This window comes from Gadus chalcogrammus, chromosome 14 (assembly GCF_026213295.1).
Source record: "Gadus chalcogrammus isolate NIFS_2021 chromosome 14, NIFS_Gcha_1.0, whole genome shotgun sequence".
In the NCBI taxonomy this organism is placed as follows: domain Eukaryota; kingdom Metazoa; phylum Chordata; class Actinopteri; order Gadiformes; family Gadidae; genus Gadus; species Gadus chalcogrammus.
The window spans coordinates 22,650,394-22,677,824 of record NC_079425.1 but is presented as its reverse complement, the minus strand read 5'-3'; the positions used below and the strand labels follow the sequence as shown (position 1 = coordinate 22,677,824).

Here is a 27,431-nt window from a genome sequence, read left to right as displayed (position 1 = left end):
ACGTCCGGCCTATGTAATATCCCCCATGCCCCAAGTGGGAGATGGGGACTCTGTACTATGCAAGAGCACCGTCTACATCACGAGACGATAAACCAAGGTTTTGATTCCCTGCCCTCATTGAAGACCCCATGGCTCTCAAGGCAAAAGTAGTGTAGGTGCTGACCGTGTCTTTTGTGTTTTAAGAACCCTTTGCCTTGAGGGCTCCTGTATGTACATCCACGTAGTTCCGCAAAATAAGAGTCCCTTAATGCGGTATGACCTTTTCCCTCTGTCCACTCCACAGACCTGTCTGAGTTCCACAAGGACCCGCAGCCGCAGCGTGTGCCAGTAGGGGGCGCCGCCCGCTTCGAGTGCCAGATCAGGGGAGTGCCCACACCTGTGATCACCTGGGAGAAGGACGGAGAACCGGTCCCTCAGGAGACAAGGTGGGTTTCCTTCAACCTTTCTGCGGTGGATTTTTAAAGGGTTTTGGGATTTCAATTATTAAGGCAGTATTACCAACGGAAAACCTTTCAGCCCGACATGGAATATATAAATGGATCCTTCTATTTGTGGTGCCTTAGCTATGGGTCTATTTTAGAACCTACCTTATATTCTCATGAGAGCTCCTGCAAGGAGTCTTTAGGAATTTAATTTGAACAATAATCATTAAGACATATCATTGAATGATTCGAGGAATGAAGGACAACTCTGGATTGATAAATGAGTACAATCCTTTTCCGTTTTCCAACAGTTCTCCCACATATATGTTGCTTTTTATCCTTATTCCACGAATATGTCCTAACATTCGAAAAACCGGAGTGTGTTTAATTATAATTTATAATATATTGTCCCAAATGATCTCAGATTATATCATGAGCTGACATCTATTCATCCTTTCACCTCCGCATTAATATTCCTGAAGTAGTTTTGTCCTTTACATATTTAATAAAAGCTGGACCTTGAAAGCCAGGCCTGTGCTTTCTCCACATTCTGTCGCCTCACTTATTTCCTGTGCGGTGTTATCAGGCCCTGGCGAACTGATATCACTGTATTATGGATTCATGAGCTCTCTAAATTATTGATTTTATTTTTAGATAACACCAAACAAACACTCCTGGAGTAGCTGGTCTCCCTTTGAGAGTAAATGTAATAATACTATTTGACTGCTGGATTTCTTTGCCTCAAGGTGCCTTAGAGATTGTAACACCAGATTATGTTTTCCTGTATCTTTGGAGCTGCTTTGAGTTTCCACACTGAGACATTGTGTTTATCCATGTCGTGTTGTGTGTTGTTTGCTTTATTGCATTTGTGTCGTTGCATGTTTTGCTCTCTACGTTTGTTCATGTCCCTAGACCTCTGTGTACCTCCGGAGTTTCCCGCCGTTCGACCCTGATTCAACACACTCTTCCTTAGAAATTTTACTGAATTACAAATCAGTGTGTAGGATTAAGTGACAGAAAGCAGTGAGGTTGCCATCACCTCTGCCCTCACCTCCCCTTACCCTTGCCATCCAACGGTTTAGTAGAAGCTACGGTGGCCTGTACTGGCATGAAGCTGCCAGTTTGTATCTCCATAAGGATGCCATCATCTACAACAGCATCAAGTAGGCCAAGGGTCAAGTAATGAGGTTCCTTAAAAGGTTCCAAGATTGTATTTTGTTATTTAATCTGTTAAACTAAAGGTCTTAGTTAAGAAAAAAGCGATTATGATAAAATAGGGTTTAATCATATTAGAAAAAAATGGCGTTCTTCTTCGTGTTTGTCCATTCTGGCCAACTGTAGGAACATGGCGTTGCAACATGGTGGGCTCTGTGATAGAGGACCCACTCCCTATGTTGATATAAAGGGCTCATTCTTAGAGAACGAAAACCAAAAAAACGTATTTTCATGTAATTAAATGCTTATGAAAACATACTTATACCTCACTTCTTCCAAGTCCGAAAAGTAGAAAATAATAATACCTCTGAAATAAATCAAAGAAAATTAATTGAAAATGATAAGCATCTTCAACAGGGGCTATTAAAGCCATCTTGACGAGAGTGTACATTAGCTACTATGGAGTGTTCTTGAACAAGCTACAAGTCCCTGTTCAGAATCAGGCAAACTCACTTTAATCCACATGCATATTTCAATAAAGTATGACACCGTACAGTTATAGCGACAGAGACAAAGGTACAAGCAATGAAGGAAAATAGCAGCATTTTCTTGAATTGTTACATTTCTTTATACAACAACAAGTAGATTTGCATGAAAATCGTATCATCAAGAAACACGATTAAAGCAGTCCTATGGAGCCCTTAAAGACTGTGATCAATAAAAAATAACTAGGACCACTTCGCGCTGGTACTGGTACATCAGTCACAGTTCATCACCAGATTATTTTATCCCGCCTGGAACTGTGTGTTGGTATCACTGGAAATGTCCAAAAATGGTTCAAGTCGTATCTGTCAGAGAGAACTTTCTCTGTTCACCTAGGCCAGTACTCCTCAGCTGCAGCCCTGTTAGCCTGTGGGATCCCTCAAGGCTCTATTTTAGCTCCAATTCTTTTTGCTTTATATTTGCTTCCACTAGGTTCCATTTTTGAAAAAGACAACATTTCTTTCCATTGTTTCACAGATGACTTACAAGTCTACCTGCCCTTAAAATCAAATAAGGATTCCACAAATGCATTGTTAAATTGTCTGAAAGATGTAAAAACATGGATGGAACTTAATTTCCTAACACTAAACAATAAGAAAACTGAGATTATTGTTTTTGGTAAATCTGAACTACTAGATGACATCGACAGTGTCCTTGGTCCCCCTGCCTCCTACAGCCGCCCTTTTGTTAGAAACCTCTGAGTTATTTTTGACAATGGTTTTAAATTTGATAAGCAAATAAGCTTAGTCGTCAAGACAAGCTTCTTCCAGCTGAGACTCCTAGCTAAAGTTAAGCCTTATCTCCCTCAAAAGGACTTTGAGGGAGTCATTCACTTGTTTATTATGTCCCGTTTAGATTACTGCAATTCTCTCTATTTTGGTGTGGACCTATGTCTGCTCCGTCGCCTGCAGCTGGTCCAAAATGCTGCTGCACGTCTCCTAACTGGGAAAAGGCGATATGATCACATTACCCCTGTTCTGGCCTCTCCTCACTGGCTTTCTGTAGTTTTTAGAATCAAGTTCAAAATTATGTTGTTTGCTTTTAAATCTTTACATGGGCTGACACCTTAATGTATGTCAGAGTTGCTCTTCATTCATGCTCCAGTTAGAGTATTACGGTCAGCTCGGCAGGTGCTGCTGGATGTACCTATGTGCAAACTAAAGACAAAAGGTGACAGAGCCTTTGCTGTGGCTGCTCCCAATCTCTGGAACTGTCTTCCCCTGAGTCTGAGAACTGCCCAGTCCATTGACCAGTTTAAAACTCTACTAAAGACTCACTATTATGCATTGGCGTTTAACACAAATTAACCATCTTTTTGTTTTGCTTGTTTGTTGTTGTTGTTGTTTTTGCTGTTGTTGTGTATCTTAGGCCTATTTTTTGTTTTGCATTGTACAGCACTTTGGTCAACTATTGTTGTTTCTAAATGTGCTATATAAATAAACTTGACTTGACTTGTAGGGGTCCTGAAGGACCCCTGCTGGACCTCGAGATGGTGCAGCATCACCTCTCCAACAGGATAAACACACGTATGACTGTCGTCAAATCATCAGCTGAGATAAGAGACGGGAAATATGTATTTTCATGTCATTTATTTACATTTGAAAAGACAGGTTTGACGTAGCGAATCATTGTTCCAATTCAAATGCAGACATGACACTAGGTAACCGGGTAGTTTCAGTGAAATACGCTCTTAGGGGCGATCGGTGTCATGTTTTGGAGCGAATGTAGCTCTGTCACTTTGTGGAAACGGTATTGGCAGACAGCTTTTGCATTGGGGCTGAAAACGCAAGCCTCAGTCAAAGAAGACTCCTACGATTCAGGCTCTGGCCTGGGGGGGATAATTAGGGTTAGTGTTATGATTGATAAAAGGCTGAATACATACATCCGAGGAAACTCTTTAGAGGAAAGTTAATGTAATCTGAATATTCAGCTTCAGGTTCCAAGGCACGCCAGTACCCTATTAAAGGATTAGTAGGCAAGATGAAAAGGAAATTCAGCTTACCAACAAGAATTTGAAAGGTCGCAACACAAACCCTCAGGCCTAAGCCCCTCCCACCGAATAACAGCCAATTGTAACGTATTTGGGCAGAGAAAGGAAGGAGACCATGAATTTGACTTTTCAGAGAATTTTACTTTGACTTATTCTGGAATGTTATGAGTTAGTATGAGTTATTTGATAATTCTGACCCCATTATTGAACAGGCAATTTTTTCTATAATAGGTTATTTTCTGAAAGTATTTCACGGTGCAACGGAATGCTCCAAATTTGGCCGGCATTAAACAAGTTCACTGTGTCAAGCAAAGAGAGTTGGAGCGGTTGAAAGGCGAGACGCGCTACGTGTGCGAATGCGCTAGCTGTAGCTAAGCTAATGACGCCGGGGTGAGAGGGAGCCATCTTGGATTTGGGGCGACAGTTTGCCATCCTTTGTTATGAGGGGGCCCGCGAGGACGTAAAATTAAATTAAAAGACTATGAAAGCCGAACAAGCTGTGAGCTGTTCAGAAACGGAGGAGCGATCAGGTTTAGAAGGTCGGTGGACTGGGATGAATAAAACGATGCTCATAAGAGGAAAAAAATAAGCGCTTCTCCGCGCTTGTGACACACACAGGTTACTGAGTTACAGGTTTTCAGTATTCTGTATTCTTTGTAGGCTCTAGTGACACTGTGTTCATCAACCGTTGTCGGCGTATAAATCTATCAGTCTAGAAAGTCAAGGACTTATCGTTTATTGATCTGGAAATTCAGCACGGCCCCCTTCACTGCGACGGTTGGCATGGCAGCAGAGAAAAGCCGCTCAAATAGACATGAATCAGCCTATGGATGTCCCTGGCCCGGGCAGTATACAGGGCAGAGGGGTTTAAACTCCTGTTTGGCTACATCTAACTGTCTTTGTTATGAGTAATCCCAGCCGAGGCGGGAGTGGATGTGTGAGCGTGAGCGCTGTGGAGCGCCTTAGCAGTGCTGTGGAGCGAGTGGAGTCAACTGGGCAAGGGTGTTCATTTGAAAGCAGACTTAATGTTCCTGTCAAGAGGAGTTAAGATAGCTGTAGGAACCATGAGCATTTCAAGGAGGAGTGGGGGGTAGGGTGCATCAAATTTCAATGGCAATTTTTTATTTCAAAATATCAATTTGGGTGGCATTGCACTTTGTTCCGATTAACATAAAAGTGACTTTTGCAAAGTTTTGAGGAATTCCATTGAGATTTAGGGGTGGCACCTAACACATGAACTTTGGCGAAATTTCGAAAAATTTGCAATTTTTACTCTAATTGCCTAAAGGTTGACCTGGAAATGATGAGTACAGTGAACTTTTACACAGTTGCATGTTCAATAGGGTTACCAAAGTAAAAGTTGTTTGTTTGCCCTTTGGGCAACTTGGGCATTTCTCAGAATTCAACTTTCAAGATTCTCCATTAATTTGTTTTATAGACTAAATTAATGGAGTTCAATGGGACATGTTCACGTGGCCTTACCCTGAATTTTGTGCAGCAGTGATGGATGTCGGACAAACACATAAAGTTTAATTGACTATATTGTTAAACACAAGGGGTGATGCTGACACACTTAAAATAACAAACCCTCTCTAGTGGCTTACTCACTGGCAACTAACAGTACCTAATGGTAAGAGCTGACACTAACTAAACTTCAAACTTAATTGCTCAGTCTGTGCCAGAGTCTGCTCCACTAAGCAACATCACCTGGGAGAAAGAGAGAGGAAATGGAACCTGAACTCTGAACCTAGCCAGTGCATCTCCCCCCAGATATGCCTCCCACCCACCGCCCTAGAGTAACCCTCCTATTCAGGGATTAGCTTGCGTTTTTAGCGGTGGAGGTTCTGCTGTTGGTTGCGGTCATTTTCAACTGCCTGCAGCACAATATGCAGGTGCTGCTCCTCCCTTGCCACTGCAACGAAGTCGGATGTGAGCTTGACGCCACACTTGGCACAGTCATTGACCACGTTCATTGCACGTACATTGACCTCACTTAATTGAACGCAGCATTAATGTGCAGTTGGTGCATTCGAAAGCAGCAATCCTTATTGGCGAGGTCAGCCAAGCTGGTGATTGGCAAGAGGGTGGGGAACTTTGGCTTGACAAAGCCAGTGCCAAAGCGCTGCCCAGGGATGTGCATGGGGAGATCAGCGGGCTTGTGCTACAAGATTGCTCTGGCAAGTGCACACTTGTCATCATTGGATGACAATAGCACCTTTCTGCTGAAGAGAGCCAGGGGTAGCATCTCAACAGTTAGGTACCAGCGATGCCTCTCCATTGCCTTGATCGCGGATGCTGCAATGCCCTCATCTACAGCCTTGTATGCCTGCAGGTGGTGGTAGAGTGTCAGGTCATTCCAGGCAGCATCTACAGCTTTCTCAACCACCACTTTGCATAGATGTGTCTAATGAAAATGGCAAATGCCCGAATCTTCGGCACCTGCTACCGCGTGTGGTGATTGTGCCCTGGGGAAGCAACTCGATGTGCTTCTCCATCAAAGCCAGCTTGAGTGTATAGAGCAGCTTGGCCATCCATCGTGCCTTGTGGAGCGCTCCCGGTTATTGGAAAGTCACTGCAGTCTGCTCTTCACCATCTGCATCCAGATACACAAGACACAGCTGCGCAAACTCATGGTAGTCACCTCGCTTGTGGTCAGTGACTTATTTTGCGCACCTGACAAGTTCAGCACGTAAATTGCCCATGAGTGGTTGCTCGTGTTGCCAGGAATGTCGCGGGACCAGTAGCTGCTGTATTCTTGTGGTAATAGGTTACATTTCTGTCAGAGACGTGTGAACAAGGTAACCTCTGGCGAGCATGATGTCTCCACCTTCAGGTCTGTGAAAACCTGGTTCAGGAGGACCTCACCAATGTGGTGCCGGCACCCAGACCAAAGCTGTGGTTGGCCCAGTGAGAGCTGTATGGCAATGCAGGCTGCTGTGAGATGGCCAGTGTTTGAGGTAATGGTGTCAAAGGCCATGTTGCCAACCTGGTCAGCGCACCACCAGTCCTGCAGCAACTTGCATGTCATGCTGGCCAAGAAAGCTAGGTCTTCTGGGTTATCAATCAGGTTTTCGACCTTTGAAGGCCACAACGGAAATGTGACATCAAGTCTTCACTCCATGGCCAGGGAGATTTTCAGCAGCTTGTTGTTAGCATTGACTAAGTCTACCATCTTGTGGCACGCTTGTGTGTGCCAATACCTATTAATACAACTTGATGACACAATGACACAACTACAGATATGATAGTAATGTGTAATATTGCATACCCAACACAGAAAGATCACCTCAAACAGAAAGATCACCTCAGTTTTCTTAAGATGTAGTATTGTTTACCTCAGATCTCCATGGCGACCATTGAGCACTGTTAACCACTTTATCCAACAAAAACAGATGTGTGGTGGCCCCCCTAAATCATCATGTACTGGAAAAATATTTTGCATATGTTGTTTCTACATATATTCTACATAACACTTATAGCACCCAGCCATATCAAAATTCAAGAATTGTGTTTTTTGATGCACCCTAGTGGGGGGTTGTGTGTGTGTGTGTGTGGGGGGGGGGGGGGGGCGGGGGGGGGGGGTGGGTTGGTATGTGTGTGTATTTTTGTGTCCTCGATTTCGGCTATGGTTCGATAGCGACGTCTGAGGACTTGTCAGGGCCTTGAAAGGAGGAACATCTTTTTTGGTGGAAGAATCATATATTATTAACCGATAATATTGGTGAAAACAAGCTGCAATGCAGGCATCCATAACCTAATCAAATAATGATTTCTAGGCTGTTACTGCTACAACACAACACTGTACCACGCCTCTCCAAGTCCGCTGAGACGGATCGCTATGGTGGATACGTTCCCTGCTATCCCTATGATGATCGCTTGGGCTCGATAAAATCAAATGTTGCTTGTAGTTTCATCATTTCTGGAGGTCCGTTCATATACAGAGTTTAGGTGGTTTTCAACCACAGGGGGCTTCTCAAACATATTTCCCTAGATCAATAATGAATCATGAAACACAAGAAGGAAATTCGGCCATAGTTATTTATTTCACAACCTAATTTTCCTCTTGGAATCGGGGTACCTTCCAGACAGGCCTGCGTTTAAAATGAAATAAACCTTGAGACCTTGTTTTTGGCCCAGACCTTCAGTTATTGTCCAGGATGCAGAACACATTTAATTCTGTCGGACGTAGATTTGTGATAGAATAGGGTTTATCCGAAGCCTTGCACACACAACATAAAAAGTGGTGATTTCATCTGTTTTTATCACAAGTATTGCAATACATGTTGTAATCATTAGTGTTATCTTGTCTTCTCATTTTTAACAACATTTAACATTTTTAACATCATCATTAATTATTAATTAATCATTCTTAACAATAAAGTGGATTATGGTGTGTGTGTGTGTGTGTGTGTGTGTGTGTGTGTGTGTGTGTGTGTGTGTGTGTGTGTGTGTGTGTGTGTGTGTGTGTGTGTGTGTGTGTGTGTGTGTGTGTGTGTGTGTGTGTGTGTGTGTGTGTGTGCGTGTGTGTGCACGTAAGTGCACATAAGTGCGTGTATCGGGGACATGCTTACACACCAACCTGCAGGCGTTCAACATACCAACAGGACTCTGTGTGAGTCAATTCTTGTAATGGAATAAGCAGGTTTTGCATTAGCAGGGACCTTGGAAGCCGCAGCATGTAGCTTGCTCCCCTTGCTGGGTTTTTATGAGTCTGATTGTAAACATGTCCAACCAAGAAGTATTTCTACAGCTGTGAATTCTGCAGTGAGATTTCTGAAAAAGCAGCATATAAAATGGCTCGGAGCATGAATCTTCTCAACCAAACCCTCTGGGGGGGCTCTGCGATGAGCCAATATCTTGCTGCTTCATACCGACACCTCAGTAACACAATGATATTATTTTCAATACCATTCACAGACTTTCTATATAATAAGAGGAGGTATTTTGCTTGTTAGCATTGTCCACATGTCATCATTCTTCCTTTTATTCCGACGTTGCTAAGAACACACACACACACACACACGCATACACACACACACACACATACACACACACACACTCACACACAAATACATACCTAAAACGCACACACACACACACACACAAATACACAAAGACATATCCACAACTCACACACAAAGACACACACACACACACATACACACACACATACAAAGACATACCCAACAGACGCACACACTACTTAGCACATTGCTATGTGAGCCAGGAGTAGGCAGACAGACAGACCAGCTCCTCGCTGAGTGAGCCAGCAGTAGGCTGTTCCTACCATTTGTGAGACACTGATTGAAGACGTGACCAGAGCAGCGGCCGACGCGCTCTGTCCTCGGTACACAATCTGAGCAGAAAAAGAAGAAAAACAAATGAATCTGCCGCTAAATCGGGCACACACTCAAACTGGGCAGGCCCACTTAAAAACCAATAAATACAAAGAGGCACGAGGTGGACACACACAAAACACATCAGATACACAGACATAGACACACACACAAACACACACATACAAACACACAGCCCTACGATGGAGCGGAGCCGACTTCCTCTCTCCCTACCTGTCTCTCTCTCCCTACCTGTCTCTCTCTCCCTACCTGTCTCTCTCTCCCTACCTTCTATCTGAAAGCATTATCCTGCTCCCTGCATGGAGGAGCAAGTCCTTGAAGGATACAGCAGCGGTTTTCAGACAGAGAAATCAAAATACACAGTGGGCCTAGAGGCCCCTGGTCGGTCTTAACACTATACTTGCCCCTCTCACCTTGTGTCCCCCTCCCCTTCCCTCCCATCTCTCCCCCATTATACCTCCCCCACTCCTCAGGTTTGTGTCCCTGCCCAATGGGGTGCTGCAGATCTTGGAGGTCACCGAGGGCGACTGGGGGCCGTACCGCTGCGTGGCGTCCAACTCAGTGGGGCGTCGCCCCAGCGGTGATGCAGTCCTCACCGTCACTACAGGTAGCTCCAACCTCACAGATACCTCCTTCACTCACTAAAGGTAGCCCAACCCTCACTCCAGGTAGCTCCTCCCTCACTACAAGTAGCTCCACCCTCACTCCAGGTAGCTCCACCCTCACTACAGGTAGCTCCTCCCTCACTACAAGTAGCTCCACCCTCACTACAGGTAGCTCCTCCCTCACTACAGGTAGCTCAAACCTCACTACAGGTAGCTCCTCCCTCACTACAAGTAGCTCCACCCTCACTACAGGTAGCTCCACCCTCACTACAGGTAGCTCCTCCCTCACTACAAGTAGCTCCTCCCTCACTGCAGGTAGCTACACCCTCACTACAGGTAGCTCCTCCCTCACTGCAGGTAGCTCCACCCTCACTACAGGTAGCTCCTCCCTCACTACAAGTAGCTCCACCCTCACTACAGGTAGATCCTCCCTCACTGCAGGTAGCTCCACCCTCACTACAGGTAGCTCCTCCCTCACTGCAGGTAGCTCCACCCTCACTACAGGTATCTCCTCCCTCACTACATGTAGCTCCTCCCTCACTACAGGTAGCTCCGCCCTCACTACAGGTAGCTCCTCCCTCACTACAGGTATCTCCACCCTCACTACAGGTAGCTCCACCCTCACTACAGGTAGCTCCACCCTCACTACAGGTCGCTCCTCCCTCTCTACAGGTAGCTCCTCCCTCACTACAGGTAGCTCCACCCTCACTACAGGTAGCTCCACCCTCACTGCAGGTAGCTCGTCCCTCAAGATGTGTAACGATTACACCTGTGGACAGCAGGAACACCTGTCTTTGGATTCTTAGTGGCTGAAAGGCCTCCATCTGATTGGCTAAGCACTTAGCCAGTGTAAAGGACGGCCAACACTGTGTGGTCTGAGCTTAATAACAAAGGTGTCTTTATTCCGGAGCACATAGTTCCTCTTGCCTGGGTAGACCAGTCCACTTAAATATGGCATTCAAACAGTGGGAAGGAGGGCATTTAAATAACGGAAGGAAAAACACATTGTGTAAGAGAAGGCAGAATTTAATAACTTAAAATATGGAGGAATGAAACAAAAGACAAAAGGACTCTGATGTCAATGTATTAAGACAGCTGACGAGAGATTTGAGACGATGGAAGCAGGTCCCTTAAAAAGGCTTTTCAGTTTTTGTGGAAATTAAGTGGGCACAAAGCAAAGGAGAATGGAAATACTTTCACACGAGGGAATATGACAGGTAGGCCAATGCGTAATTACTTGATTGATTACTTTTATTGCTATTATTCTTTTATAGCTTATGCAGTCCATGACAGGCATGGGCTTGCACCCACTCACCTGATCTTCATTAACCCTCACACACACATTTGCTAATATACATGGACACACACACACACACACACACACACACACACACACACACACACCCAGTCACTCACTATCATTCACATTCACAATTATATTTGATCTGAATGCAAGCTAGGATGACGAAGATAAGGATATATATAATCACTGTACATTAAATACAGCTACGCACTCAATTACTGCTGTCCCTTCGTTTTTCTCCTTCACACTTTATACCACCCCGCGCACAAGGCTATGCTAGGCCCTTACACACACACACACACACACACACACACACACACACACACACACACACACACACACACACACACACACACACACACACACACACACACACACACATGTTCATTCACACACAAGAACACACAAGGACAAAAAAATGCACAGAAGCACACAAACACACATTCAAAGAAGCACACACGTCAAGCATCACATGTATTTAGTATCCTCCACACACTCTCTCTCACACACACTTACACATATACGGTATAGGCTAAAATAATGTACATTCATGCAAAAATATTTCACTACGCATGGATTTTCAGCCTCCAGCCAGCCGTGCAGGAAGTTTGTGCTTTCCAATTTATTTAGATTTTCCTTTTACTCTGAATATCTCCTTTTTCCGCTGCCATGGAAACCCCAAATGAAAACAACCATGACATTTTTCTCATCGCCACCATAAAGTAAATGTCACATCCGATAGCATCACCAGGCGGCTCTGCTCCATCGTAGGGCTCTATGTATAGAGTGCATCAACACTCATCACCAGGCTCTGACAGAATGATGCTGGGGGCACTGGGTTCACCCCCCTCATTCTCTCTCTCTCTTACTCTTTCTCTCTGTCTCTCTCTGTCTTTGTCTCTCTCTCTGTCTTTGTCCCTCTCTCTTTCTATCTCTCTCTCTCTCTCTCTCTCTCTCTCTCTCTCTCTCTCTCTCTCTCTCTCTCTCTCTCTCTCTCTCTCTCTCGTTCTCTCTCTCTCTCTCTCTCTCTCTCTCTCTCTCTCTCTCTATATATATATTTACTGTATATATATCAGTGGCGGCTCCTGAAAAAAATCTTAGGTGGGGCTATTTTTCTGATAATGATTAAGGTGACCAATTCAATAGGTGCATTAAGCAGTTTCAATTTGTTGTTAGATGATTAACTCATACAGTGATCCTAATTGTATCCACTAGAAGCCAATTCCATTAACGAAAGTGGGGCAATCCACAATTAATTATTTACATGAATCTAATGTTGTATGATGTAAAATAGCTCAACAGGAGAAAATATGTCCGGCAACAACATAAAGACAGGGGCAGCATATTAAGACAAGTATTTATTGACTGACCTTGAAAGCATTGGCTTACAAAAGTAAAATAAGTTATCACATTGGGACATAGAAATACCCGTGCAGTGCTGTCGGCCATGTGGCCGTCAAGGTGGAAGAGGACGCAGGGGGAGCAGAACACTGCGTTAGCTTCTTCACAGCCTGCTAGATAGCCTTTTCTCTCGTACCAATTTATTTAGGGTTAGGGTTAAGATTTCCTCGGGTGTATGACATGCTCCCCTTTGTAGAAACCTGTTTAATTAGTACATTTGGTCTTGGAGGTCCTGATTGTTTTAATGCCAATTTGTCTGAATTTGATAGCCGACTAAAAGGAACTTCTTTCAGAGACACAACGGAATTGCACGGTACAGACGTGATCTGTAAAGTAGTATGTGACTTGATCGAAGATGCTCCTTCCCTCTCTTTCTCAGTTACGTATGACGCAAGTGCGTTGGGGCGAACCCTCCCGGAACCCATAGAGAAGCCGTACTAGACATAGATATATATAGAACACTTAGATGTCTCGCCTGCGCTACAGGTCAATGGAGTCAAACATCCGCACTGGCGGCCATCTTGCCACAGTCAGCTGCTCACCCTTAACATTGTGTTGGTAGTGGTGCATGTACTTTTAAAATAACCATAACTTGCCAGATTTTCAACAGATTTTCAAACGGTTTGTTTTCTTATAAACGTCAGAGATTTAGTTATGACACTGCAAACTTATGAATAATTATGTTAGGTTCTAAAAAAAAAAATAATAATCTAAAATAGGTACAAGATTATAACCACGTTAATTATGTTTGTAAGAACCAAACCGTTTGTAAATCGGTCAAGATTTCAGCGCGATAAGAGTATTAGCGTTTGTGCAGATCACTGACTGACCACAGATTCCACCAGAAATGGTCCGAAGCAAATGACAAAAACACAAACACGTGCAGACACACGCTCACACACCATGGACTATGGGTGGACTGACTCGATCAATGAGACACGGCCGGAGTTGTAAGATGTAAGATGTTGTAAGATGGCCGCCTGTGATGACTATCTTGACGCCGCCGTAAGACATCTAGCGTTCTATATATATCTATGGTACTAGAGGCGATATTTTCAGAGCCCCAAACCATAAAATTCAACGACGCTGATTGGCAAAATATGTACTTTTTTGCATAGCAACCGGGGGCTTAACCATTAACCGTTGGCATAAATTCCAGTACATTTGGGCTGAACAAACTGGAGCCCCGGGAAGACAGTCTATAGCAGAGGTCTTCAACAGGTGGTCCGCGACCCCTAGGGGGTCCGCGGAGGTACTGCAGGGGGGTCGCGAAAGTTTTGGTTGATAGACATTTGTTTTATATTCCCCCCCCCGCAATTTTTTCCACAAATTGAAATGTCTTAAAATACACCTTAACATGATTCCAACACACTGTGTATTGTGTATTTAACACTAGGAACGCCGGGCCATTTTTACTTACTACTAGCGCCACAGAGGGGTCAAATGACCCCTTAGTCATTTGAATGAGAGGCTGTGCATTGGCACATAATGATCACTAGGTGGCGCCAATGAGCTACGACTGCGCGAGCGCCACATGTGTGTGTGTGTCGCAAGCCTAGTCCTCAAGATTTTGGTCATTTAATTTTCATTTAATTCTTGCCGTTGGCTTTCAAGTTTTGGTGACATTTTTATGTATTTTAATGATAGCACAGCAGGAGAGAGCTTTTCTCTGCCTGCTCCTTCAATTAAGAAGAAGGAGGACAGCAAAGCAACGTCCGTTTCTCGTCTGGTCTTTATATCTACCCCTTTCTCCGCCGCAAACAATACGTATTTGGATGAGAGTGTGCAGCCAAGACTGTTGGGAGAGAGAGAGTGCTGTTATGTAAGCGGATAATGTACAGAACGCTGGTCATTATCTGAAAAAGCCCCGACAGGGCGAACCGGACCCTGACGCGAAGCGGAGGTGTCTTGCTTCGCCCTGAAGGGTATTACTTTCGATAATGACCGGCGACGTTCTATTATCCCGCTTATTACACGGCTATTTGCCAAAACGAAAATATATCTTCACACGGTGTGTCTTTTTATTTTTATTTATTTTTACCATTCGTAGTGAAAGCAGAGAAATATTCCGCCAAAGACTTTGACGTCACTCAACCGGACACGCCAGGGTTGATAAGTTACCGGACTGCAGAGTGATAAGAAAGACGTGAATGAGGCAAAAAAATCGACTTTCCTTGAAAGCGGTCGATGTGCATAAAGGTAGCCTACAGGCGGACCAATTGCGAACTACTGAAGCTGCTGATGCCATCTCTAGGTTAAAAAATAGCCGCACCCACCCCAAACCGAGAGAGAATTGTATTCCGATTGAGGCGTATATATGATCCTTTTCTATTCCGATGAGCTGTTCTTCCACTTCTAATTGGATCAGAAGTGTCCATGTAAACGCGGCTAGTGTAGTGAACAGATAAATGGAGGCAGAAGATGTCTTTCAGTCAGCAATGCACACATTCAGCGACACACAGGAGCTCTTTCAAGCTTGGTACCGGTTCATTCACAACATCTGTCCAATCAACGAGGAGGACCCGCCCCTATCGCTGCTGTGCCAATCACGAGGCCGTATGTGACACGCGGGCTCCCATTCTTATTATGCTAGCCACTGTTTATGTTTGGATCTAAAAAAATTAAAAATGGATTGTTTTGTAACGAGAGAAAAAAAAAACACAAGCACAAAAGTGAAACTGACAATTTACCTGCTGTAGGCCCCGCAGCTGTTAAGGGTAAGCGTAAAAGAGAGAAGACCCGAAAATATACAGACAATTATCTGAAGTTTGGGTTTACCTTCAAGGAGACAGATGGCATTGAATTTCCAATGTGTGTAATTTGTTCTACTGTGCTGTCAAACGAGTCTATGAAGCCATCAAAGCTGCAGTGTCACTTGGAGACAACCCACAGCCACATAAAAGACAAACCCGTTGACTACTTCAAAACTTGTCTCAAATCCCTCCAAGGCCAACAGACATTGATGAAAAAATCTGCCAAAGTTGGTGAGCTAGCTTTGAAATGCTCTTATCAAGTTGCTCTTCGGATAGCCCAAAAGAAACAGCCATACACAATTGGAGAGGATTTAATATTGCCTTCAGCAACTGACATGTGTAAAACAATTTATGGGAATGATATTGACATTAATAAACTGAAAACTGTTCCATTGTCGGACACAACCATTGCTCGCCGTATTGACGAGATGGCATCAGATGTGAGAGTGCAACTGATAGAGAAGCTGAGATTGGCAGATGCATTTGCATTACAGCTGGATGAATCAACGGATGTGTCAAAGGACGCGCAGCTTCTGGCGTTTGTGCGCTTTGTGGATCAAAATGAAATGCTGGAGGAATTTTTGTTTTGTAAGCGCCTTCCTGAACGCACAACAAGTGCTGAAATCTTCAAAGTGATTGACGCTTTCTTCAGAGAAAATGACATTTCATGGGCAAAATGTGTTGCACTGTGCACCGACGGTGCAAGAGCCATGGCTGGATTAAAAAGTGGCCTAATCGCGCTTGTCAGGGATGTGGCTCCAGAGGTGATTTGGACGCACTGCATGTTGCACAGAGAGTCACTTGTTGCCAAGGACATGAGCGCTGAACTGTCTGATGTCATGGACTCTGTCGTAAAAGTTGTGAATATAGTCAAGAAGAGTGCTTTGCAAACACGACTCTTCTCTAATCTCTGTGCTGCTGAAGGAGAAGAGCACACTGGGCTACTGTACCATTCTGAGGTGCGCTGGCTTTCACGCGGAACAGTGTTGGCACATGTGTTAGAATTACGCACGTCTATCGGGAGTTTTTACTTCTCCAAAAGCGCACAGAGCTGGCTGCACTTTTCAGCGACAATGTCCGGATCACCAAACTTGCATATCTTACTGACATTTTCGCTGAGCTGAACAAACTTAACAGTTCTATGCAAGGTCGCAACACATATGCCTTTCAGTTGTATGACAGGATGGAAGGCTTCGTCAAAAAGATCAGAAAATGGAAGGAGCGTGTCGGGGAGGGAATATTTTCTATGGTTCCATCAGCGGATGAGCTGGGAGATTCTGCTGTGCTCTCGCCTCCCGTAACACACGCGAAGACATGGATACAGTTTCCATTCAGAGATGACGCAGCAGACGGCGCACGCCTGACGGTGACAGAGGAGGATCAGCTCATTGAACTGTCCACTGACAGCATGTTCAGAAACATATACGAAACTAAACCACTCACCCAGAACTGGATATCTTGCCAAAAAGACTTTCCACAACTGGCAGCAAAAGCAATGATGGGCCTGTTGCCCTTTGCTACAACATATCTTTGTGAAAGTGGATTTTCCTCACTCATCTACCTGAAAAACAAATACAGGTCAAGACTGCAGCCAGAGGGTGATATGACTCTCTGCCTGACAACCTCCATACGTCCAAGGTTAGACAAGTTGTGTGCTACTCATCAGGGTCAGACATCTCACTAATGTGGGAGTATGTATGCCATCCATAGATGGTTTGAGGATACACTGCCCATACTACATGTATGTTTACAATTAAAACATGAATCTGTCAATTATGTTAATAGTTCAGTATTGTATGCAAGATAACAGGTATGTTTATGCATGCCAGTGGCACTAACAAGCATCACTAATTTTCGTTTCCACATTTATGTTTTAAAAATGTCTGTTATGTTTACAGTTTACTTACTGTACCTAACACATGTTTAAAATAAAAAAAATGAACATATGAACCTGTGTATTATTTGAATATCTTAGTATTGAATGCACAATAACAAGGTTAATTTATACATGGCACCATAGGACCAGTTTAATATAAAACACAATTTTATATAATATATAAGTAGGGGGTCCCCGCTCCATCAGTTTGGGGGTCCTTGGCCTGAAAAACGTTGAAGACCCCTGGTCTATAGCATTGGTCGCCAACCCATCGATTGCGATCGACTGGTCGATCTTTGAGGCTTTCCATGTAGATCCCGAAAATAATAGAAAAATAAATGGACAATATCCTATATAATGCATGATACATTTTCATAATAACTTTTGCAAGCACATCTCTCTCCCTCTCTGAAGGCCATTTACCAGGAGTTCAAAATGTATATTGAAGAAAACGACATCCCCATTAATAAATAGTTGCCATTACTACTGATGGGGCCCCGGCAATGCGAAGTGTGCGGGCAGGTTTCATAGCGCTGTGCAGTAATGACCTCAAATTTCCCGCATTCATGGATTATCACTGTGTTATCCATCAAGAGGCCTTGGTTGGGAAATTCTGGACTTTTCCTATGTCATGACACTGGTGGTCAAACTGATAAACTTGATTAGAGCAAAAGCGCTTCAGCTCCACAGATTCAAGGCGTCATTGGATGAGCTCGATGCCGCATACGGAGACCTGCTTCTCCACGCTGAAGTCCGGTTGTTGAGTCGCGGCCAAGTGTTGCAGCGGTCTCAGGCTGGCTGTCTGTAGCTATGAGCCAAACTTCAAGGCACTCACTGACAGTATTCAGTCACAGCCATCACACTCTTTTGAGTAACATGACTGCAAGGGTTTTGCCTTTAGATGGCGTTGTGAGGTGATGCTGCTTTAGATGGGACATGACGCTAGCTTAATTGCACCGACTGAGAATTTTATTAGCACACATTACAGTTCCACTTTCTAAAATGTGAATCATACATTTGTTAACTTCCAAGTGGGTATTAGGTATGCAAAACAGCTGATTACACTTCAATATCGGTCCACTGCAAGTGTATCGATTTTTTCCTCTTTGTTGTGTTGTGTTTGCTGTGTTGTGTGTGTGTTGTCGTACAGTTGTACAAATTTATAAATGGGAAATAGGGCACATGGCTTTATTTTTTGTTTGCAGTTAGTTTTGAGTGATTGCATCAATTTAAAATCTGAGCAAAGAATTACATTTAATTCATACAATTAGACTCAATAAAAGGCCTTAAATTGGAAATGCATTCTGCGCTGTATGTTCTTTCTCAAGTCTTCAATAGGTAGATCTTGCCTTTCACACAGGTCAAGGTCAGAGATCTTGGGCTTAAAAAGGTTGATGACCACTGGTCTGTAGGCTGTACCCAACAATAAACGTTGAACGCGAAACGGAATGCAAATATCATTCTGGAGAGTTCTAAACAAATTCTAAAGTAAAATCATTATTAGCATGTAATTAACAGATTCTTTTTTTAAAATGAGAGATTATTATTATATCAAATAAAAAATAAAAACAGACAGGGAGGCCGACGCCCCAGCGCCCTCTATGGACGAGCCGCCACTGATATATATATATATCTGTCACTCTCTCTCTCTCTCTCTCTCTCTCTCTCTCTCTCTCTCTCTCTCAGTCTCTCTCTCTCTCTCTCTCTCTCTCTCTCTCTCTCTCTCCTTTGCCCCCCCCCCCCCCCCCCCCTGCATCACCTTTACATCGCCCCCCCTCCTACCCCCTGAATGTGGTGTCCCTGCTATGGGCCCGGCAGGGACAGGCTGACCCACTTTAAGGGAGGCTTGCGTAACACCGGCGATGGCGGCAGTGCATGTAATTCCAATGATTAATTTATGATGTGTTTACAGACTCTACCGGCCGTGCCACGGAGCAACCATTAGCATAATGAACCACGCGGAGGGAGAAGCGAGGAGCGGGTCGGGCTAGAGTTAGCCTTCTTTCAGGGCCTTGAGCTAAGCTAACTCCCCTCGAATAATGACCTATCCAGCCCAGTCACTACAGGTAGCTCCACCCTCACTACAGGTAGCTCCGCCCTCACTACAGGTATCTCCGCCCTCACTACAGGTAGCTCCGCCCTCACTACAGGAAGCTCCACCCTCACTAAAGGTAGCTCCTCCCTCACTACAGGTAGCTCCTCCCTCACTACAGGTAGCTCCACCCTCACTGCAGGTAGCTCCTCCCTCATTACATGTAGCTCCTCCCTCACTACAGGTAGCTCCACCCTCACTACAGGTAGCTCCTCCCTCACTACAGGTAGCTCCACCCTCACTACAGGTAGCTCCTCCCTCACTACAGGTAGCTCCACCCTCACTGTAGGTAGCTCCAACCTCTAGATGTGCAGCGATTACACCTGTGGACAGCAGGAACACCTGTCTTTGGAGTCATAGTGGCTGAAAGGCCTTCATCTGATTGGCTAAGCACTTTGCCAGTGTACAGGACTACCCACACCGTGTGGTCTGAGCTCACTTAAAAGGATGTCATGTCGTTCATTGTCATTCAATGAAAGACAGCACACGCTGAGTGACACGTTTCTGCTTTTCCACGCACACACAGATTCCACACAAGCCCTGAGCAAAGTGGTGATCGTGGCGCGGCCGCAGAACGCCACTGTGGTGCTGGGACGTCCTGCGGTGATGGAGTGCATGGCTCAAGGCCAGCCCAAGCCACTGGTGTCCTGGAGCAGACAAGGTAACGCTGGACATCTGGCCCTCTCTGTCTGTCAGTCTCGCTCTCTCTCTGTGTCTCACCCTCTCCTTCGGTCTCAATATCTGTCTATCTCTCACTGTCTCCCCCTCTTTCTCTCTCTCTCCCTCCACCACTCCCTTCTCCTCTCTGTCTCTGTCTCTCTCGCTGTCTCTCTCTCTCACCCTTTTCTTTGGTGTTTATCTCTGTCTCCCTCCCCCTCTGACTCTCCCTCTCCCTCCACCACTCTGTTCTCTCTCTCTCTCTTCCCCATCTCCCTCAATTTGTCTTGCTCTCTCTCCCTCCATTCTTCTTTCTCTCTCTCTCTCTCTCTCTTCCCCATCTCCCTCAATTTGTCTTGCTCTCTCTCCCTCCATTCTTCTCTCTCTCTCTCTCTCTCTCTCTCTCTCTCTCTCTCTCTCTCTCTCTCTCTCTCTCTCTCTCTCTCTCTCTCTCTTTCTCTCTCTCTCTCTCTCTCACTCTCTCTCTCTCTCGCTTCCTTGTCATCCTCTGTCGCTCTCTCCATCAGCCTCCTACCACTTATCACAACAAGTGTACTGAAAAAGTGCTGCAAATCACGCCGGCGCGACCTTGCAGATTAGAAATGTCTCGCCTCCGCTGCGCTCAGTCTGAGTCGCTCTGGCTGCGAGGTGGAACGATGAGGTAAGCGTCGAGCTGCTGCCACAGCATGTGGAGCGCCCCGATCAGCGGTGTCTGATTGTTTTGACGTTATTACCATAGCAAACAAAGCGTCTGTATCACAGAATCAGGGTGCCACGGTGCACACTCTGAAAGGGGCTTTGTGCTTACCTTTCAAAGTGGGAAAGTGTGGCTTCACAATATTGGAACTGTGTTTTCGCCAAATCCGGAACACGGCTGTAAGAATGAGAATAAATATCATAAAATATTTCAATGAAAGTTCGGGGCAAAGACCGCCATTGGTTTTGGTAGCATAGGAGCATTGTAATGTTATTTATTATTTTGGTCATTGTTTAGTTATTAATCGTGTAATGACTTGTCATTATTGAAAAGGTGTTCGAAACCGCCTGTGTTTCTCACGGGAGGCTATTGGCAACACACAAGCCTCACTATGTTTAGGTTATGGTTTATTAAAAAAAAAATGGTTGGACAGTACAACTCTCTTTAGTGCTCTCAATGTGGCAGAGCATCGCCAACCAAAAACTCAGATGATGCATTCTGACGAACAAGCCCTAAACAGGAAATAATACGGTATTCTGGAGGCCGACACAAATGTCGTTGTTTTACAGCACGTCATCTCTCAGGCGGTTCTCGCTCTTAGTTTTTCGCCTTTCTTTGCTCAGACGGAAAGCCCATCTCCACGGACCTTGTCGTCGTAGCAACCAACCTGGTCATCAGAGACACGAGACGTCAACACGCAGGTGTTTACGTCTGCCGGGCCAACAGACCCAAGACCAGAGAGTTCGTGATCGCCGCCGCGGAGCTTCACGTCTCGGGTGAGTCACGACGGCTTCGGAAGAAAAGGGGAAAAACTGAGCAAAAGTGAATGAATACCGATCAATTGTACATTTACATTTTCATTTAGGGCATTTAGCAGACGCGTTTATCCAAAGCTACTCACATTCAGTACATCTGTCAGAAGAAGAGAAACAACAATATGTCGCTGTCGGTACAGTAATGATGTTCATGGAACCAAGTGCCAAGCTCTAACAATTGTGAGGTTAACCCATTCCCTGTATACAACAAAGCTAGTAAGGATAAGATAGTATTTTAAAGGGCCGTGCAAGGTAGACATGAAGGGACACAGTTTTGTCTTCTGGCATTCTCATCTTTCGCTGTCACACCGATTCTGTAGCTGGAACATACGTTTTTCTCTAGTCTGAAACTGATCCCGAACGAAACCCTGGTCAACGGACAAACATGAGCGGGAACTGTAACTTCAGTGTATAGTAGGGCTGCTCCATTATGGAAAAAAGACGTAATCACGATTATTTTGGTCAATATTGACGACAGCATGATTATTAAAACGATTATTTTTTAGTTTTAAAACATGATGCACTTATTCAGCATTTCTCTCCAACCAAACTCTCTGTAGTAGCCAACTTAGATATTTACCCTTGATAAATACACAAAATAAAAAAAATAGTTTAAACTCGTGCTAATTAGTTTGGAGATCCAAAAACCGAAATCGCGATTAAAGTGTGATTAATTGCACAGCCCTAGTGTATTCTATACACTGTAGTTACGGTTCATCCATAGTAAAGTGTAGTGTAATGAGTCAGCCCCTCCCTCATGGTTCCCCAGCCCCTCCGGTGATCCTCCAGCCCCCCGAGGCGGTGTCCCTCTCGCGGGGCAACACGGCGCGCTTCATCTGCAACAGCTCCGGGGAGCCGCCCCCGACGCTGCACTGGCTGCGGAACGGCCGGCCAATCCGCTCCTTCCGACGGGTGAAGACCCAGAGCCCGGGCATCCTGCTCATCAACCAACTGGCCGTGGAGGACACGGGCTACTACCAGTGCATCGCCGACAACAGCGTGGGCACGGCGTGCGCCACGGCCAAGCTGACAGTCATAGTGAGGGAGGGCCTGCCCAGCTCGCCTCGCCACCTGCTGGCCGTGCCCTCCTCCAGCACCAGCGTGCTGCTCACCTGGGAGCGACCCCAGCACAACTTCGACCAGGTCATCGGCTACTCGGTGCACTACCAGTGTGTGGCAGGTGAGCACCGCCACCTAGCCGTGTGTCTTGTAAATGGTAATTGGATTGCATTTATATAGCGCTTTTTTCCAAAGCGCTTTATAATATAGCCTGGCATTCAACCATTCATGCACCCATTCAACCATGCAAGAGACAGCCAGCCTGCCGGGAGCAGTTAGAGTTCAGTGTCTTGCCCAGGGACATCTCGACACTCTGCTCTACCTCCTGAGCTACCGCCGCCCGTCTTGTGTCTTGTGTGGTGATTGTGTGTGTGTGTTTGAGTTTGTATGTGTGTGTGTGTGGGTGGGTGTGTTTGCACTCACACACATATGTCTTTTATGTGTACATCTGTGTCACTCAGTACTGACCTTTGAACCGATGATTCATTATTTTTCCCCATGGCAGTGAATCATCGCTCACCCGCAGGAGAATATGGATTTTTTAAATCCATGCCACGCTGCGGTTGCTCTTGGGTGTGTGTCTCCCAGGCTCAAAGCGACAGGGTTCGATCCTTAAGGCCCGCAGTCTATCTACAGGCATCCATGATCCAAGAGGACCTTAACCCTCTAGCTGCTGCATGATACGATAATACTTTATTGTCAGAGCAAGTCTGAAATTTGTCTTGCATCCCAGCAGCTCTATTTATAAACTTCACAGACATTAGGACAGGGCATCAAAAACAGGACATCAAGGCAGGACCCACAATAGAAATAAAAAAACATAAATTCATCATAACATTACTACAACAGACGACAACATCCACCAGCGTGCATTCTGTCTGGGATTTAGTGCCGGGTTCAGTTCTAGGATTGACTGGTGAACAAAAGAGTGCTACTTTCTACCCTTTTGAATGTTGGAACGCTATATCTCCGGCTTGATGGTAGTAGATTGTGCTCTGTGTTCAGGTAATGGTTGGGGTTGGAGGAAATGTTGTTAGCCAACCTCAGTATGTTTTTATGATAGGCTGATACCCAAAGTTTCTGGAGTGGTTGACCTACTATCTTTGAGCAGATTCCGATGTTCAGGATTCACCGCACTGAACGGGGCTTTGGATTTAAAAGGCATCTGCTAAACGACCACGTAGTGAAACTCTGTCCCCCCCCCTCCTCCCCTCCAGGCTCCTACAACGTGGAGTACCAGTTTGTGGTGAGCAACAACACGGTGGAGTACCAGGTGAAGGAGCTCCTGCCCCACACCGAGTACACCTTCTACGTGGTGGCCTATTCCCTGCTGGGCGCCAGCAGGCCGTCCAACTCCATGACCGTGAAGATGCTAGAGGACGGTGAGGCATCCAGGAGAGCCTGATAGCTGTCCTCGCAGTGGTCGGCCTGATGTCTTCATAGCCTGATGTGTTGCTATAGGCTGTTACTGTAGCGGTCTCAAGAGTTGTCCCTAATGTCTTTCCATACACTTGTCCATAGAGTGATCCCTGTAGTGGTCCCTATAGTTGTCTCTTTAGTTGTCCATACAGTGGTCCCTATAGTTGTCTCTTTAGTTGTCCATACAGTGGTCCCTATAGTTGTCTCTAATGTCTTCCTATACGGTTGTCTATAAAGTTGTCCCTGATGTATTTCCATACCGTTGTCCATATAGTTGTCCCTACAGTGGTCCCTGTAGCTGTCTCTAATGTGTTTCCATACAGGTGTCCCTATATAGTTAGGGTTAGGGTTGGTGTACTCTTTCCATGTGCTTGCTGACATGCGTCTCTCTGCATCCGTCCCCGTCGTGGTCCTCAAATATCCCCTGTGTCCCCTCCCAGTGCCCAGCGCGGCCCCCCAGATGTCCATCGCCAGCATCTCGCCCACGGACATCCGGCTGTCGTGGACCCCGCTGTCCGCGGTGCAGAGCCGGGGTGTGGTGACCGGGTACCGCATCGAGTACAGCGCCCTGGACCCGGGTACGCTCCCCTTCACCCCATCAGGGACCCAGACTGACCTTCACGCCCTGACGTGATGTTGCTGTTGTTGTTGTTGTTGTTGATGTGGAGGACTGGGCCAGACCAGGTGTGAAGAGGAAACTGCTGTGCTAATCACCATAGGCCTCTATATGAGAACACATTATCGTTAGGTAGCGCAGACTCATTGACCTTCTTGTTGAAGTGCAGAGCCCATGCCATGCTCGAGTTGATGAAAATGCTCTCGCTCTCTCGCTCTCTCTCTCTCTTTCTGTCTCACTCACTCGCTCTCTCTCTCTCTCCCTCTCCCTCTCTCTCTCTGTCTTTCTCTCTCTCTCTCTCTGTCTCTCTCTCTCTCTCTCTCTCTTTCTATCTCTCACTATCTCTCTCCCTGTCTCTGTTTCTCTCTCCCTCTCTCTCTCTCACTCTCTCTCTCTCTCTCTCTCTCCCTCTCCCTCTCCCTCTTCCTCTCTCTCTCTCTGTCTCCCTCTCTTTCTCTCTCTCTGTCACTTGGTCTCCCTCTCTTTCTCTCTGTCTCCCTCTGTATATCACTTGCTTGGCACAGAATGTCTCGATTAGTCATCACTGATTGTACAAATTCATTATGATGGGGATCATCCTGTTTATTGTCGAGAATACCCAAATCTCAAAGGCAGCTGTTGTATTTAGTTATGTTTGTGTGTGTGTGTGTGTGTGCGTGTGTGTGTGTGTGTGTGTGTGTGTGTGTGTGTGTGTGTGTGTGTGTGTGTGTGTGTGTGTGTGTGTGTGTGTGTGTGTGTGCTTGCGTGCACAGCCAGCCGCGTGTTGAGGGAGGAGGTGGGCGGGAACGAGACCCAGGTGACACTGGGGGGTCTGCATCCCAACAAGGCCTACCGGTTGAGGATAGCTGCCGGAACCAGGGCTGGGCTGGGTGTGCCGTCGGAGTGGGCCCAACAGCAGACCCTGGCCCACTACAACCACAGCATGGGTGAGTCAGCAGGGATGTGGGATTCGGAAGTCTTTATTTTTTAGCCGGCGGCTTCTGGTCTATTTTCATTTGCTTCTGCCCATTCGTAAACTTCAACCGCACACGCAGGTTCATATGCATACTGACTCGAGATGAGTGCATGTGGTTTATGGCTGCCGGTAGTTTATGACTGCCAATAGTCATAAACTACAGGCAGAAGCCTCCTGTTTATGACCTTACGTTTATTTTGGTTGCAGCTTTTAGCGGTGATACAGTGAATCAACATTCAATGCTAATTTGCCTTTAATTCATGTCAGCCAACGACCGTTGGTTCAGGGCTAGTCTTTCTAGCAACGTTTCCCCTCTGTTTTTCCTTCCTCAAGTAATCCCTACTGTTTTGTTGGTAGTTGTTTCCTTTGCCTATTGGAGGGTTTAGGATGATAGACTAGAATAACTAACCATAAGGTGCTTCATAAAACTTGAATCTGTGGGACTCAATCAATCGCGTGATAAACACACTCTGATCTTTGTGTGATCTTAATGGTATTGATGTTACACAAGATACCATCACATGTTAGCACAACGATGGCCAGAGTTGACAAGTAATCGTCACATGTTAAGATGACGATATGTATCAACAAGTAAACCTCATATGTTAACATGAAGATGGGCAGAATCAACATGTAAACCTCACATGTTAACATGAAGATGTGTATCAACAAGTAATCCTTACATGTTAACACGACGACAGGTAGAAACGACAAGGAAACCTCATATGTTATTTTGACGATGGGCAGAAACAGGTTATCCTGACATGTTAACTCAACGATGAGTAGTATCGATAGTAAACCTCACATGTTAACACGACGATGTGTATCAACAAGTAAACCTCACATGTTAACACGACAATGGGAGGTCACTTCAAGGAGGTAACAACACCGACACCTCAAGGAGAACGTCATGTCGTTATGTCAAGGTGAACTCCATCACTCCATTCTTTCACGTGGAGCGTTAGAAACAAAGCCCTCTGGAATCTAAAGAGCTGTATACACGTAACCTTGAAAGGAACTTTGATTCTTGAAACAATGCAGTGTGTTGCCCACGCTCGGCACTTTATCTGTGAGCTGCTTTTTTTCTTCTTCTGCTCTCTGCTGTCTAATTCCCTCCATAAACACACTGGTTTAATGTTCTAGCGGGCCTCCATACTAATAATTGCAAAACAAATTGCACTAAATCGAGAAATCGGGTCTTGCACAATGTTGCCTCATGTGTTGATCTGTCTCTCTCTCTTTTGCTCCCGCTCTCTCTCTTCCTTGATCTCTCTCCCTCTCGCTCTCTCTCTCCCTCAATCTCTCTCTCTATCTCCCTCTCTGTCTGTCTGACCCCCTGCCCCCCTCTCTCTCTCTCTCTCTCTCTCTCTCTCTCTCTCTCTCTCTCTCTCTCTCTCTCTCTCTCTCTCTCTCTCTCTCTCTCTTCTCCTCTCTCTCTCTCTCTCTCTCTCTTTTACTCCTGCTCTCCCTCTCTCTCTCTCTCTCTCTCTCTCTCTCTCTCTCTCTCTCTCTCTCTCTCTCTCTCTCTCTCTCGCTCAGTTGTCTTTACCCCAACTGATTTGAAAGTGAGAGCCAGGTCCAATACCCTGAACGTCACATGGCAGCCCTCGCCAAATCACACGCAGATCTTCGGCTACAAGCTGTCCTATCGGGAGGTGGAGTCTGAGGAGCTGGCCAATGGGGAGAAGGCTAATGTAGCACACACCATTAAGCTGC

The 27,431-nt window shown here is 45.5% G+C and overlaps 1 protein-coding gene across 1 annotated transcript in view; it reads left to right on the top strand.

Moving 5' to 3' along the window:
• The window catches only part of igdcc4 (immunoglobulin superfamily, DCC subclass, member 4), a 71,143-nt gene that overhangs the window by 28,987 nt on the left and 14,725 nt on the right, over positions 1 to 27,431 (top strand). Inside the window, exons 3-11 of the mRNA XM_056607191.1 lie at positions 284 to 425; positions 9,941 to 10,074; positions 20,024 to 20,158; positions 21,475 to 21,627; positions 22,436 to 22,846; positions 23,943 to 24,107; positions 24,585 to 24,722; positions 25,513 to 25,686; positions 27,255 to 27,431. The exon at positions 27,255 to 27,431 is cut by the window's right edge and continues 36 nt beyond it. Of these exons, the coding sequence (XP_056463166.1) occupies positions 284 to 425; positions 9,941 to 10,074; positions 20,024 to 20,158; positions 21,475 to 21,627; positions 22,436 to 22,846; positions 23,943 to 24,107; positions 24,585 to 24,722; positions 25,513 to 25,686; positions 27,255 to 27,431 (1,629 nt within the window). The remainder of the gene's footprint in view (positions 1 to 283; positions 426 to 9,940; positions 10,075 to 20,023; positions 20,159 to 21,474; positions 21,628 to 22,435; positions 22,847 to 23,942; positions 24,108 to 24,584; positions 24,723 to 25,512; positions 25,687 to 27,254) is intronic.